The sequence below is a fragment of the Caloenas nicobarica genome, chromosome 1 (assembly GCF_036013445.1).
Source record: "Caloenas nicobarica isolate bCalNic1 chromosome 1, bCalNic1.hap1, whole genome shotgun sequence".
Classification (NCBI taxonomy): Eukaryota; Metazoa; Chordata; class Aves; order Columbiformes; family Columbidae; genus Caloenas; species Caloenas nicobarica.
Genome location: NC_088245.1, coordinates 43,688,833 through 43,704,063, shown reverse-complemented (window position 1 = coordinate 43,704,063; position 15,231 = coordinate 43,688,833). Strand labels below are relative to the sequence as shown.

The 15,231-nt window shown below is 52.8% G+C and overlaps 1 protein-coding gene across 1 annotated transcript; it reads right to left on the bottom strand.

Moving 5' to 3' along the window:
• Positions 1 to 144: 144 nt before the first annotated feature.
• On the bottom strand, positions 145 to 12,290 carry LOC135985994 (ankyrin repeat domain-containing protein 36B-like). Its single transcript, XM_065629765.1, has 17 exons — positions 12,205 to 12,290; positions 11,923 to 12,051; positions 11,569 to 11,686; positions 11,150 to 11,323; positions 10,955 to 11,061; positions 10,332 to 10,466; positions 8,951 to 9,099; positions 8,719 to 8,795; positions 8,103 to 8,205; positions 7,923 to 7,984; positions 7,402 to 7,504; positions 4,418 to 4,497; positions 4,226 to 4,288; positions 3,244 to 3,396; positions 2,925 to 3,094; positions 2,630 to 2,723; positions 145 to 309 (listed from the first exon to the last, which is right to left on the bottom strand). Exons 1-17 carry the CDS (start codon positions 12,288 to 12,290, stop codon positions 145 to 147), a joined length of 1,968 nt encoding a protein of 655 aa, XP_065485837.1.
• Between the last annotated feature and the right edge of the window lie 2,941 nt (positions 12,291 to 15,231).

The window sequence follows — 15,231 nt, the reverse complement described above, 5'->3', positions numbered from 1 at the left end:
TGTAATTGCTAGCTGGCTATCTCCTTGCACTTGAAGTGATGAGGACTGGGCCAGGTGAACCTCCAGAGCTGGCTGCTTCCACTGCTGCCCAGCTAGACCTGGAGCACGATGGTTCTTCTGCACTTGCAGGTCTCAAAGCAGGGGTTAGAAATCAAGATTCCCTTGGCTAACTCTATGGCCGTTCTTCACTGGTGGCATCAGACCTCGCAACGTGACTTGGTGTCTGAGGAGGCTGTTGCCACCTTTGTGCCTGGAGATGCTGGCTACAGTCTGCGGTTGTTTTGTCTGTTGCACATAGCCCGAGGAAGACTACAGTTAGAGCAAAGCTGACGTCAGAATCGGGCAAAAGGCTGGTTTAGTCAGGCAGGAGGCGTAGCTGAAGGAAAGCGGGCCTGCAGCATGAAGTTTCCAGACCACAGGAGACATTTGTGCCTTGAAAGCCCAGCATCATCGAGGGTGGAAGGAGCCTCATCTCGTCCAACTCGTCAGTCCCTGCCCTGCTCAAAGCAGGGTCAGCCAGGGCAGGTGATACAGAGCCACGTCCAGTTTGGAGCATCGCCAAGTGTGGAGACTCCACAATCTCTGTGGCACAAAGAGGCCACCAGCAGGCTGACCTGGGGCCTCAAGCCCCAGGCCAGGTGTCTGGGGCCTCCAGCCCATGGGCCCAGGAGCCCCACTGAGGCGCAGGCAGAGGCCGCCAGGCCCTGTCTCAGCTCCGTCAGGCCGTCCCTGTCTCGGCTCTGTCAGGGTTTCCCTGTCTCAGCTCTGCCAGGCCGCCACCTCACCGGGCACTTGTTTGTCCCTCTGGGCTCTTGGCTGCCGCGTCTGCCTGCCCCGGGATGCCCTGCTCCCCCTGCGCACATAGGCCAAGGCTGGGCCCTGCCTGGCTGGCGACGGGACCCCCTTTGGCTCCCCGTCCCCGAGGGAGCAGCGTGCCCGTGCTGCTCCCTGACACCGCTCTCTCACTGCCCCCACAAGAGAAAATGATTATTCCTTAGGCTGAGGTGGCATTCCCCCATTCCAGCTTGTGCCCACTTCTTCGCACCTTTCCCCTCGGTGGGCTACAAATCCATCAGATCCCTGTGGGAGCTGCAAAGCTTCCATGGATACCAGAAGCTCGCCCACCACCTTCTGCCCAGACCACTAGGAGGATTGCTCTAGAAAGGAAGGAAGAGCCTGGTAACTGATTATTAGCAGTAGCTCAGCGCTAGTCCCCGATCTGAGCGCAATCATGGCTCAGGGCTCCCCAGAGGAAAAGGACACAGATTTGTGCTCCCTCTTGGAGACGTCTGCACGACTGATATTCCTTCAGAGCAAGGGCAGAGAGAGACGTGCTAAGTGCCTGCATGGGTTGAAAGCCTGAGTGAGCCTTCAAAGATAGGACGGTCCTCATCCAAATCTGCGAGGTCCCAAGCACTCCAGTTGGGCAGCAAAACGAAGACACGGAGTAGACGACACAGTTTATTAAATAGCAAGGTGCAATGGAGCACCTGGAACTAGATGCAGGGCAACGGCTGCACAAGGCGGAATGTAAAGATTTGCAGGCTTCATTCCTGCCCCTTGTGTGCTCTCTGTTTTCTGGCAGCGACACTTCCTCTGCTCCAGCATCTTCTTACTGCTAATGGCAGAGGTTCAGGAGTGACTGGGGAAGGGCAGGAGAAGAAAAGGCTTTGTGTTAGTTTGACAGCAGGCTGGGCCAAAGGCGGTACTGGGAAGCGGCTTCTGGAAGTACAGCGCTAATGTGCAGATCCAGATACCGAAAACCAAACACTCCAATGTGTCAACAGCAAAGCTACAGCCTGTGGGCTACAGCCACAAGTGGAAAATTGCGTTCCATGGAGATAGGGATCAACTTTTTGTGTTTTTTGCCTTATTTCTTGTCCAGCTCTTTCTCCCCTCTCTCTTTTAGACTGCTCTGCTTGGCTGTGACCTACCGAGGGAGGCCCGAATGACTTCTGAGGCTAAGCCCGGGTTCTGGACTGGTTCTCCCTGACTCCCAGGCAAAGTGGAGAAACTTCTCACAGGTCCTGGGTTTATCTTGCCTGCTGCATGTGTTGTTTCAACTGCATCTCCAGCTGTTGGGAAAATGTCACCAACTTGTAGGTGGCAAACCAAAAGCAAGTCAAAGAGAGATCTCTAAAGTCACTCACTTCTGTGGAAATCCGCAAGGTGGGAGGCCATCGAGACTGCATTTGTCACCTGCTGACAGAGTATTAAAACGTATTATAATCTCGGGGTATGATATAAAATATCATCTATAAAATATCAGATATAAAATCTCGCTCGGGGCCCCTGGGACTGCATCCTGCTTGGAGAGGCCATTGAGCTCAGCAGCCCTGCTGGGACTCCTGGCTCATGGGTTTTAGCTATCAGGATAACTACATCTATGTTCCTCAATGTCACCATCATCTAATGCTACAACAGCAGCAGGAGCATCAAGAGAGTTCAGTTGAAAGCCAGAAAGCTGAGGGATGGGGCGGCAGGACTTTAAGGGCAGCCTGTAGTCAGTAGAACAGAGGAAACGGTCTCTCCCAGGCTCTCTGGGAAAACCTCTTCTTCAAATTTCCCCACCTGAAGATGGAACTAGGCTCTGGTAGCTCGTGAAAAGGGAAGGTTGTGACTAGCTTACTGAGGCAGAGGCATGCAGGTCTTTCTGAAGGGCTTCAATGGCCTTGACTTGTTGCCGGGCTGTGGCTTCCAGCCTGGTCATTCCAACTTGGAGCCTGAAAAAGAAGTACAGGTCTTATCACAGAAGTCCACAAGAGCACAAATCCCAAAGGAAGAGTGTGATAGAACCTCATCTAAAACAAAAGCATCTTTGAAAACCATGTAGTATTATCTTGCTGGCATGCAGGAAGAACAGTCCGGTTGTTTTCCCACAATTGCAGAAAGCAAAGCCTTGCCCCGCTGTGTGACTTCCTTACTGTTGCATGTGTTCTTCCAGCTCTGGGATAGCTGCAGTTCCAGAAGATGTGACCAGAAGGCTCTGCAGGTTCTTGGAAGCTGTTAGATCCCTCTCCTTATCCTTTATGGCATTCTCCAGGGACTCAGCATAACACTCGGTCCGGATAAGCCGTTCTTGCAATTCCTGCAGCTGTCAAACCAAAGCAAGAATCCCCAGTAGTCAGCTTAGGTTTGATAAAAAGGAGTGGACCCCCAACTAAGGGTCTGTTCCTCACTCTGGTTTGCAACAGGAAAGGCTTGGGCCCCTGCCAAGAGACAAGAGACAGGCTTTCTCCCTACCTGAGCTTTAGAACTGTCCAGTTCCTTCTGCAGCTGCAGTTTCTGTTCCTGCAGGTCCCTGCTGTGGCGCTTCTCGGCTTCAAGTGAAGCTTCTGCTGCGGAGTACTTTCTGAGAGCGCTGGCAAACTCCTGCTGCAGCCACCTGACCCATTCCTAAAGAAATGGTGTTCCATGCGCATGGAGAAGTCAGGAAGAAGATGACAACAGGACACATGCTTTTAGTCATGGGATCATATCATCAGATGGATCTTCAGCATGGCCAGCAGGTGGAGGGAGCTGATTCTCCCCTTCTGCTCTGCTCTTGTGAGCCCCACCTGGACTACTGCCTCCAGCTCTTGGGTCCCCAGCACAAGGAAGACATGGGCCTGTTAGAGTGGGTCCAGAGGAGGCCCACAGAAATGAGCAGAGGGTTGGAACAAGGGTGGTGGGACACTGGAGCAGGCTGCCCAGAGAAGTTGTGGATGCCCCATCTCTGGAATTGTTCAAAGTCAGGCTGGACAGGGTGTTGAGCCACCTGATCTTGCGGAAGATGTCCCTGCCCACAGCAGGGGGTTGGACTAAATGATCTTTAGAGGACCTGTCCAACCCAAACCATTCTATGCTTCTCTGACTCAGTGAATTCAAAGATGAGAGATTTTGGCCACCACCAGCAGGCATCTGCTGGCACCTTTCTCAGCTGTCGGCAGCTCATCATGATGCTTTCTCTTCCCTAATACACAGAAAAGGCTTCCGTATTTTCCTCCTCCTCGGAACAGAGGCTGAGAGTCTGTGCCACTAGCTTTTTTCTAACCGACTGTTTTCCCTCTTTATGCAGCACTTCTGCTTCACAACAGGAACAAAATGAGATCTGAAATAGACTTCAGGTCCTGATTCGAAAGCAGCCTCTCTGCAGCACTCCAAAAGGAACTCAGTAGCAAGAACAGGTCTCCTTATAACTGACAGGCTTGATTTACAGATATCTGCATCAGGCCCTAAGAGTCACCTGACTGTCGCCTTGACAATCGGTTTGTGTTGAAGCCTCCTTCTTGAGCGGAAGCTCTTCTCTCTCCGGTGCAGAAACCTGAGCGAGCAAGAACACAGACCGACAGACAGTGAGGAAAGGAATCTGCAGCAACACAGCAGCATGACACTGCATTTCAGCAGCTGGGCTTAAGAAGCATAACAATTCCGTTACCTCAGGAAGACAAAGCAGCTCATCCAAAGAGAAGTCAAAATCTTCTTCTTCTTGTGCTGCTCCTCCTGCTTGCAACACCCCTACAAAGAGGTAAGAAGCGCCACACTGCTGTGAGTGCTTGTTTCACTCCGCTTTTCCCCACCCGCTTCACTCCAGAGAAGCTTACAAAGGGAACCATTTAGTCCGTCAGGAAATTACCATTGTGGCGTTCCCCTTTGACAGGCTGCACACATGCTCCTTGTTGGCTTGCAGGTAGAAGCATCACGGCATCTAACAGTTCTGTTAGACCTTCAGAATCCGTCTGTGTAAATATAAAGACACGAGTTAGAACTGGCACTTCCAAAGAAGGGCAACGAAGCTGGTGGAGGGTCTGGAGAACAAGTCCTCTGAGGAGCGGCTGAGGGAAGCATGGCTGTCAGTCAGAAGAGAAGGAGGCCGAGGGGACACCTTATCGCTCCCTACAACTGCCGGAATGGAGGTTGTGGCAAGGTTGGTGTCAGTCTCTTTTGTCAAGTATACAGAAATGGGGCAAGAAGAAAGGCTTTTGTTGTTCCAGGAAAAGTTTAGATGGGATATTAGGAAAAGCTTCTTCACTGAAAGAGTTATTAAGCACTAGAACAGGCTGCCCAGGGAAGTGGTTGAGTCAGCCTTCAACCATACACTTGAACTTGATGATCTTAAGGCTCTATTCCAACCTAAGTGATGCTAGGATTCTACCTCAGAATCAAAAGAGGAGTCATCGTCGTCGTCTTGTGCTGCTCCTGCTGCTGGCAACACACCTACAAAGAGGTAAGAGGCGCCACGCTGCTGTGCTTATTTCACTCCGCTTTTCCCCATCCGCTTCACTCCAGAGAAGCTTACAAAGGGAACCATTTAGTCTGTCAGGAAATTACCATTGTGGCGCTCCTCTGCACCAGGCTGCGCACACACTCCTTGTTGGCTTGCAGGTGGGAGCAGGACGGCATCCAACAGTTCTGTTGGACCTTCAGAATCCGTCTGTGTCAATATAAAGACACGAGTTAGAACTGGCACTTCCAAAGAAGGGCAACGAAGCTGGTGGAGGGTCTAGAGAACAAGTCCTCTGAGGAGCGGCTGAGGGAAGCATGGCTGTCAGTCAGAAGAGAAGGAGGCCGAGGGGACACCTTATCGCTCCCTACAACTGCCGGAATGGAGGTTGTGGCAAGGTTGGTGTCAGTCTCTTTTGTCAAGTATACAGAAGTGGGGCAAGAAGAAAGGCTTTTGTTGTTCCAGGAAAGGTTTAGATGGGATATTAGGAAAAGCTTCTTCACTGAAAGAGTTATTAAGCACTAGAACAGGCTGCCCAGGGAAGTGGTTGAGTCAGCCTTCAACCATACACTTGAACTTGATGATCTTAAGGCTCTATTCCAACCTAAGTGATGCTAGGATTCTACCTCAGAATCAAAAGAGGAGTCATCGTCGTCGTCTTGTGCTGCTCCTGCTGCTGGCAACACACCTACAAAGAGGTAAGAGGCGCCACGCTGCTGTGCTTATTTCACTCCGCTTTTCCCCATCCGCTTCACTCCAGAGAAGCTTACAAAGGGAACCATTTAGTCTGTCAGGAAATTACCATTGTGGCGCTCCTCTGCACCAGGCTGCGCACACACTCCTTGTTGGCTTGCAGGTGGGAGCAGGATGGCATCCAACAGTTCTGTTGGACCTTCAGAATCCGTCTGTGTCAATATAAAGACACGAGTTAGAACTGGCACTTCCAAAGAAGAGCAACGAAGCTGGTGGAGGGTCTAGAGAACAAGTCCTCTGAGGAGCGGCTGAGGGAAGCATGGCTGTCAGTCAGAAGAGAAGGAGGCCGAGGGGACACCTTATCGCTCCCTACAACTGCCGGAATGGAGGTTGTGGCAAGGTTGGTGTCAGTCTCTTTTGCCAAATATGCAGTAATGGGACAAGAAGAAAGAGCCTTATGTTGTTCCAGGAAAGGTTTAGATGGGATATTGGGAAAAATTTCTTCACTGAAAGAGTTATCAAGCACTGCAGCAGGCTGCCCAGGGAAGTGGTTGAGTCACCCTTCAATCATACGCTTGGATTCGATGATCTTAAGGCTCTATTCCAACCTAAGTGATGCTAGGATTCTACCTCAGAATCAAAAGAGGAGTCATCGTCGTCGTCTTGTGCTGCTCCTGCTGCTGGCAACACACCTACAAAGAGGTAAGAAGCGCCACACTGCTGTGAGTGCTTATTTCACTCCGCTTTTCCCCATCCGCTTCACTCCAGAGAAGCTTACAAAGGGAACCATTTAGTCTGTCAGGAAATTACCATTGCGGCGCTCCTCTGCAACAGGCTGCGCACACGCTCCTTGTTGGCTTGCAGGTGGGAGCATCACGGCATCTAACAGTTCTGTTGGACCGTCAGAATCCGTCTGTGTCAATATAAAGACACGAGTTAGAACTGGCACTTCCAAAGAAGGGCAACGAAGCTGATGGAGGGTCTAGAGAACAAGTCCTCTGAGGAGCAGCTGAGGGAAGCATGGCTGTCAGTCAGAAGAGAAGGAGGCCGAGGGGACACCTTATCGCTCCCTACAACTGCCGGAATGGAGGTTGTGGCAAGGTTGGTGTCAGTCTCTTTTGTCAAGTATACAGAAATGGGGCAAGAAGAAAGGCTTTTGTTGTTCCAGGAAAAGTTTAGATGGGATATTAGGAAAAGCTTCTTCACTGAAAGAGTTATTAAGCACTAGAACAGGCTGCCCAGGGAAGTGGTTGAGTCCGCCTTCAACCATACACTTGAACTTGATGATCTTAAGGCTCTATTCCAACCTAAGTGATGCTAGGATTCTACCTCAGAATCAAAAGAGGAGTCATCGTCGTCGTCTTGTGCTGCTCCTGCTGCTGGCAACACACCTACAAAGAGGTAAGAGGCGCCACGCTGCTGTGCTTATTTCACTCCGCTTTTCCCCATCCGCTTCACTCCAGAGAAGCTTACAAAGGGAACCATTTAGTCTGTCAGGAAATTACCATTGTGGCGCTCCTCTGCACCAGGCTGCGCACACGCTCCTTGTTGGCTTGCAGGTGGGAGCAGGACGGCATCCAACAGTTCTGTTGGACCTTCAGAATCCGTCTGTGTAAATATAACGACACGAGTTAGAACTGGCACTTCCAAAGAAGGGCAACGAAGCTGGTGGAGGGTCTAGAGAACAAGTCCTCTGAGGAGCGGCTGAGGGAAGCATGGCTGTCAGTCAGAAGAGAAGGAGGCCGAGGGGACACCTTATCGCTCCCTACAACTGCCGGAATGGAGGTTGTGGCAAGGTTGGTGTCAGTTTCTTTTGCCAAATATGCAGTAATGGGACAAGAAGAAAGAGCCTTATGTTGTTCCAGGAAAGGTTTAGATGGGATATTAGGAAAAGCTTCTTCACTGAAAGAGTTATCAAGCACTGCAGCAGGCTGCCCAGGGAAGTGGTTGAGTCACCCTTCAATCATACGCTTGGATTGGATGATCTTAAGGCTCTATTCCAACCTAAGTGATGCTAGGATTCTACCTCAGAATCAAAAGAGGAGTCATCGTCGTCGTCTTGTGCTGCTCCTGCTGCTGGCAACACCCCTACAAAGAGGTAAGAAGCGCCACACTGCTGTGAGTGCTTATTTCACTCCGCTTTTCCCCATCCGCTTCACTCCAGAGAAGCTTACAAAGGGAACCATTTAGTCTGTCAGGAAATTACCATTGTGGCGCTCCTCTGCGACAGGCTGCGCACACGCTCCTTGTCGGCTTGCAGGTGGAAGCAGGACGGCATCTGACAGTTCTGTTGGACCTTCAGAATCCGTCTGTGAAAATTAAAAGACACGTTAGAAGTGGCACAGACTCCTTCTGGACCCGTCTCTATCCAGAAAACTCCTGCTTCAGTCAACATGCATAATGTGGTACCAGGTGATGGAAAGACCGAAAAGGCCAAACACAACCAGCGTGTTAGGCATCTGTGTTGGTCTCTTTTGCCAAATATGCAGTAATAGTACAAGAAGAAAGAGCCTTATGTTGTTCCAGAAAAGGTTTAGATGGGATATTAGAAAAATTTCTTCACTGCAAGGGTTATCAAGCACTGGAACTGTCTGCCCAGGGATGTGGTTGTGTCACCATTCCTGGTGGTATTTAGGGGACGTGTACATGTGGTGCTTAAAGACATGGTTGAATTGTGGATTTGGCAGTGCCAGGTGTGGAGTTGGACTCGATGAACTTAAGGGTCTCTTTCAACCTGAGTGATGGTGGGATTCCAAGCCTGAGTCAGAAGCAGCAGCAGAAAGTAGAGAGCCAAAAGGTAAGCATGCCCAGTCAGGCCCCACCTTCAGAGAAGGTACCTCAAAATCAGACAGGGAATCAAAATCTTCCTCTTGCTCTGCTCCAGCGTCTGGCAAGACACCTTCAAAGGAAATAAGAGGCACAATGCAGTTGTGAGTGCTTATTTTACTGTGCCTTCTGCCATCCCGCGGGCCCTGCATTGAACAAAGGGTTCTCATTCTCCTTCAGGCCACAGCGATTTGTCCTCATCACCTCCTCCACGGTGGGGGATCCTACCTGCTGCAATCCGCGCAGGTGCTCCCACGGGAGGGGCAGCAGTCGTCCCAGAGGAAGAGATCTCAGGTACTGCTGGACCTCCTGTGCGTCCTACAGAGCATTCTCCTGTCCTTTTACTTCTGGCATATTTCTCCAGTGTCTTAGTAAAACTGTATACGAAAAGGAAGGAAACGAAATTGGTGAACGTACCCCCACACTTGCATACGCTCTCTACTGGAAGTGCAACAGCCATTCAGGAGCCATCGTACACATATTCAGAGCCAGGTGTAAATGGCAACACACACAAACATACATACACAGAACTGACTGCGGTCCTATTGCAGACTGAAGTACTCACTACAGGTATGTTCGCAGTAGAGGTGCCTGTTCATGTCGATGGGGTAATTCACCCCTGCTGGCTACAGTCTCATGTTATAAACCCCTCTCTCCATTTTGGGGGCCAGTGAGACTGACATCTAACTACAAGGCTTCTACCTCAGCGGGAAGCAATACTAACGCTGCAGCCACTCTTCACGTCAAGCTGGGGTAACATCTCCTGAAACTCCTTCTGGACTTTGAAGGGTTTCAGAAATTCCCATCCTTAGTCTGAGGCCCCAAGAGTGTGCAGAGCTCCTAAGTGGGATGTCAAGAGGCCAACAAAGATTGCGGTTGCATTCCAAGCACTGCAGGGGTTAACTACATTGCACAGGTGTCATCTTCTAACAACCCTGGCAGAGGGGCAGTTTGGGCTCTGGAGAGAGACCACTTTCAGGGTGGCTTCGTAAGCAGAACTAAAAACAAAACAAGAAACCCCCAAGAAGCAAGAAAATCATAAAAACATGCTCCAGGCCAAGGCTGCTATGCAAAACGGTGCATTAGCACAAGACTGATACTGTGCCAGAAGCCTGCGGGGAAGGAGCCAACCTCTTGTTTTGCTAGAGCAATCCTCAAACATGCTTTGTTCCTAAAGGGGATTTTACTGCACAGTTTACCATCACTAGGAGAGAGGGCTATTTCCTTCAGCCTAGCTGTTAAGGGCACGTAGCCACCTTAGAGAAGGAACAGCCAGGGGAGCCAAACTACACCCGAGAGGAGGAAAACCGCTGAAGATTTTAACTCATCAGGGCATATCGGTTGGACCCCCTCTGAAACAAAAGGCAGGTAGTTGCTAGTCAGTCGAGTGGAGCTTGGCAGCACACAGGTGAATTCTCAGAGAGAGCTGTGGAGGGAAGTTTTGCCCAGCTTCCAAATCCGCTCTTGACGTGGAATGACATGCATCAGAAGATGTCACTGAGCCCAGCTTCAACAAAGGTCTCAACACCCCATTCAAGCAAAAAGGGCTGTGCATCAGCACGGACATGCTGACAATGCAGCTGCTCTAACAAGGGTGTAAAACACTTACTCAGAAGTAAACCGATCGAGATAACCCATGTCTGTGAAGCCGTCCTCGCCTCGATGAGACAGAACAGCACCATGCTGAAGAAGCACCCGTACTATATTCGTATTCCCAGTGTAAGCAGCAATCTTAAGAGTGGTCCTAGTGTCCAAGAAACGATAGGAAATACATCAGCTTCTGCAGACATTGCCTTGCCATTACTTGAGTCCTTCTTTGCTCCTCAAACAATTCATTTCCCCTCCTACAGGCAGAGCGAAATTACAGCAAAACACATGGATGCGTTGGACAATTGAGGGTGGTGGGACCTCAGGAGGTCTCCAGGCCAAGCGTCTCCCCAGAGCAGACTCGGGAGGTCTGTGTATGTGTGTCTGTTTCTGTGTGCATGTGTGTGCACGCGCACGCGTGCGTTTGTTGGCACCACAGCCAACGCTTTCCTGCAGTCCTCAGTGCAGAGATCGTCCCTTGAGGTAAGAGAGCAGCCGAGTGCGGGTCTGCTTTCACAAGTGTCACAGAAGGAGCTCCTTCTGGGCAGCTCCTGGTTCTTTTTCAAAGCTCATTCCTATAGCTCCCATCAATCCAATCTGAACAATGCTCAGGAGTCCCATGCACGCTTTTGACAAAACTTTCACCTTTGATGAATATCTCGAGCGTTCACGTCAGCTCCGTTTTGAAGGAGGAACTCGACCATCTCTTCACGGCGCTCGATGACCGCAACGGCAAGCGGAGTGTATCCCAACTGAAAGGAGAAATTGTCTCCCTTAGAAGAACACAGGAAAGTCAAGCGAGTTTGGGGAAGAGAAGCCTTACCCAAAGCCCAAGCTTACGTCATTCTTAGCATCAATATGGGCATTGTGCTTGAGTAAGAGCTCCACCATCGATTCGCTGGGCATGATGGCAGCCATGTGAAGGGCAGTGTTGCCACCAGCACCTTTGTGGTCGGGGTTGGCACCATGCTCCAGCAGAGCGGTCACACAGTCCTTGTGCTGGTGCTGTACTGCCTGGAAACAAGCCACAAGGGAGGAGTCACTTCCCACATGTACATTTCTCTCTGGCAGAACTCCTGCATCTTCCCAACACGGGAAAGTACGAGCGTCTTCAAAGATAAGGCAACATATGCCCCTTCCCCCCTGACTGCAACATACTTGTTTCTACACAGGCCTACGTAAAGAATCACGCGAGGCAGGAATCTCTCAGTGCATCATTGACAAGCCCCACGTACAACAGCGTAACTTATTCCACGTACCAGCATCAGCGGCGTTTTCTTAAACATGCCACGAGGGTTTAGCTTGCACTTCTTTCCTGCCAGAAATCGAACGACATCTGCATGGCCGTTCGCACAAGCAAGATGCAGAGGCGTCCTAGAAATTAAATACATCCAGTTAACACAGACAAGACAGCCGAAGACATTGTTTCAGGCTGTGCTGCCTACCACCTAGGGCCACAAGGCTCAACTGCCAAAAAAGCAGCCAAAAGCAAGCTTTCCCGTGCCAGAGCCGGTGGCAGCAGTTGCACACCCAAAGCCTGGGGCTGGCTAGGCACCATCCTCAGCACCTCTGTCGAGCCAGGAGGCATCTTCTCAGCTGTGGCAATGAAGGTGCACAACCGGACTCCTGTGCCCAGGCACTGGTCCCTGCCTCCAGCCAGACCTGCCCGGCCACCCAGCAGAGCAAAGGATACGGCGTCTTGGCAGCCTGGAGCCTCTGGAGGCCACGTAGGTCTGCGGAGACTGTGGAGTCTGCGTAAGCCCCTGGCTTTGCCCCCAGCGAGTCCTGCGCCGGATGTATCCCAGAGACAGGGGAGATGGGATTTCTAGCAGCAACGGGAAGCTGTGCCCTGTGGCTCTGTGACTCCGTGTCCTGGAAAGGAAGAGGAAAGGAGCCGTCTCTGCTTGCACGAAGGCCTGCGGAGCTCCCCAGAAGGGTCGCTACGGGGAGCAGGCTGGCAGAGCAGGGCAGAGTGGCGCATCCGCTGGCTCCTGTCCCAGCTCGGGCGGGCCTCCGGTAAGGGCAGCGCTGTGGAGCCGGCCTGTCCCTAGGGTGCTCGTGATCGTGCTGGGCTTCGCCGGCTCTTGCAGCCAGGGCACGCGGATCTTCGCTATGGGCACTGCCCGCTTCTTACTGCTTGTTGGCATCCCGCGAGTTGATACGGAATCTCTTCCGCCACCAGATTCCTTGCAGCCGGACCAGGTCGCCGCTGGCGGCCGCGCTGTGCAGCCCGCCCCGGCCCTTCTGCCGGAGCTCCAAGGCCCCGGCGGTGCTGGGCGCGGAAGCGCTGTTGGACGGTGGCTGCTCCGGCACCCTCCTGAGCAGTTCGATGAAGCACTGCATGCTTCGCGGCGACGAGGGCACGGCCCGCTCCGGGTTGAGCAGTCGCAGGAGGCACCCGGCGGACTCTGCCGAGCCCCGGGAGAGCGAGGGAAGAGGGCGCGGAGAGGGCGAGAGGAGCCCAGAACCGAGCCCCTGGCAAACAAGGCAAGAGGGCACGGAGGGGGCGAGAGCAGCCTAGAACCCAGCCCCTGGCAAACAAGGCTAGAGGGCACGGAGAGGGCGAGAGCAGCCCAGAACCGAGCCCCTGGCAAACAAGGCTAGAGGGCACGGAGAGGGCGAGAGCAGCCCAGAACCGAGCTCCGAGAGAACGAGGGTCGAGGGCGTTGAGAAGGCGAGAAGAGCCGAGAAGAGGCGAGTCCCGAGCGGGTCGCAGCTCCCGACGCTCCGAGCCACACACGCGCTGCCGGTCCCGCTGTGGCGGCGACAGCACTGAGCGCCGGCGCCTGCAGGGGGCGGCCTCACAGCGGCAGCTCGGGGCGTCACAGCGGGCGGGACGGGGGCGTCACCGCGGGCGGGGTGACGCCGGCCGGGGCCGAGCGGGCTGCGGGGCCGGCGTTGTGGCTCCCGCGGGGCCGGACGGCCGGGAAATGCGTTTGCCAATGTGCCATTTGCACAGCTGCGGTTCTGGAGCCCAGTTCGCTGCCGCGTTCAGACTGTTGAAGGATGCGTCCGTCTGCGTCGGGCGCGGTTCTGGGGGAGAATACGGCGGGGGTGGCCACAGACGGGGCTGCCGAGGAAGCGCTGAGCGCGCAGCAAAGCTTCGCCCTGTGCCACTGTTGCTAGACAGCCCAAAAGACCTTAGCATGAGGCTTACTCAAAAGTTCATATTCGACTAATAATAAATGAGAAGTCCAGCAGTAATTAAGTTCCAACTGGAGAGCCAAACCTATCGCGAAATTGAGAAGTCAACCGTGGACAAAGGCGTGCTGAGCTGCACGGAAGTGTCACTACAGGGAGCAGGCTGGCAGAGCAGGGCAGAGCGGAGCATCCACCCGCTCCACCATAAGGGTGGCCCGCAGTGGGGTGGGTGGCTGGAGGCTGCGGCAGTGGCTGTAGCACCCTCCCCTCAGCAGCTCCTTGTTATCCCTCAGCGTGTGGCCGCAGAGTCCGGCGATGCAGGTCCCCAAAAGTGGAGCTGGAGGCGGCCAGCGCTTCTCTCGGGTGGGCAGGGACCTCGGGAGTTCTCTCGCCCAGCTCTCACTGTCACTCACAGTGACACCCCCTCGGGGCTCCTGTGAATGTACATCGTGCTGGTTTGAGGCGTGTGTTTGCGTGGCCAGATTTCCTCCAGTGAGCTCTTCTGCAATGCTGCTCAGCTCCTGTGATTCAGAAGAGAATGTGCCTCAGCTGCTCTGTGCACGGTGCTGGGCACGTGAAGCACGTGACCCCTGCCCAGAAACCAAGCAGGGAGAAGAGGGCCAGCAGGACAGCAAGGAAAGAGCTGGGGAGCTGCAGGCCTGCTCCATGGGCTGAAGTGCTGGCAGAGCAGCCTGGGGACCACAGCTGGGCCTGCTGGTTGGCTCCTTTTTGCCGGTGCGTTAGGGTAGCTGTGCCTCGGCAGGCTGCAAGCAGCCAAGTGACTTCTGTGGGCATCTCGAGGTCCGTTGCCACCTGGCTTCCCCCTCCTTCCCTGCCTTGCGTCACCAGATTGCGTCGTGCTGAAACAGCTGGCTCTGACGGTGTTCAGTGCTGCCTGAAGCCAAAACCCCAAGCAAGCCTGACCTTAGAAACTGAAGGCCAGGTAGATTTGCAGTCTGCTCCATTTTGCATGCAAGAGTGGGTGGGTTATTGAAAGGGAGGCCAAGATCTGTCTTTGAAAATGTGCTGTTTACAGCATATGTGCTGTTCAGGAGCCCTATTTGCCTACTCCTTAGGAGCAAAATGTTGAAGGATGTGTCCCCCTGTGCAGTAAAATGCAGTAGGAGTGGACACAGAGGGGCTTGTTGACAGCCGCTGTAGAGACAGAAACGCACAGTCATTTGCTTTGTGTCAGCCACGGGTGAAAGCACCTGTTAAGTCTCTCTCCTTATTCTTCATGGCATTCTTCAGGGACTCGGCTTAGCCCTTGGTGCGGATATGCCATTCTTTCAATTCCTGCAGCCATCGAACCACAGCAAGAATCCCCAGTAGTCAGCTTAGGTTTGATAAAACGGAGTGGACTGCTTTGACTCTCATGTCAACTCTCACAAGCCATGTTACTGCTTCATCTTTTATACTGGCCCCTCTCCTATATCTGCAGTGATTTCCTACAGCCTTTCTTCAATGCTGCCACAACACTCGTCCTCACCTTCCAGGACTCCAAACGCTCATTTGGTGAAGGATCCGGAAAGGACAGCAGTTGTCCCAGAGCAAGAGCTGTCAAGTACTGCTGGGCCTTGTGTGCCTCCCCCAGGATATTCTCCTGTCCTTTCACAGCCCGCATATTGCTGCAGCTGCTTAGGAAGGCTACATATAGAAGGGAAGGAAATGCCTTTGGTAAAGATACTGATAACAGGAACAAAAATCTTTTAGAAACCCGTAGGCATAATGTAACAAGACTAGGCCTGATGTACCAAGGCTAGGCATCATGTAACAGAAAC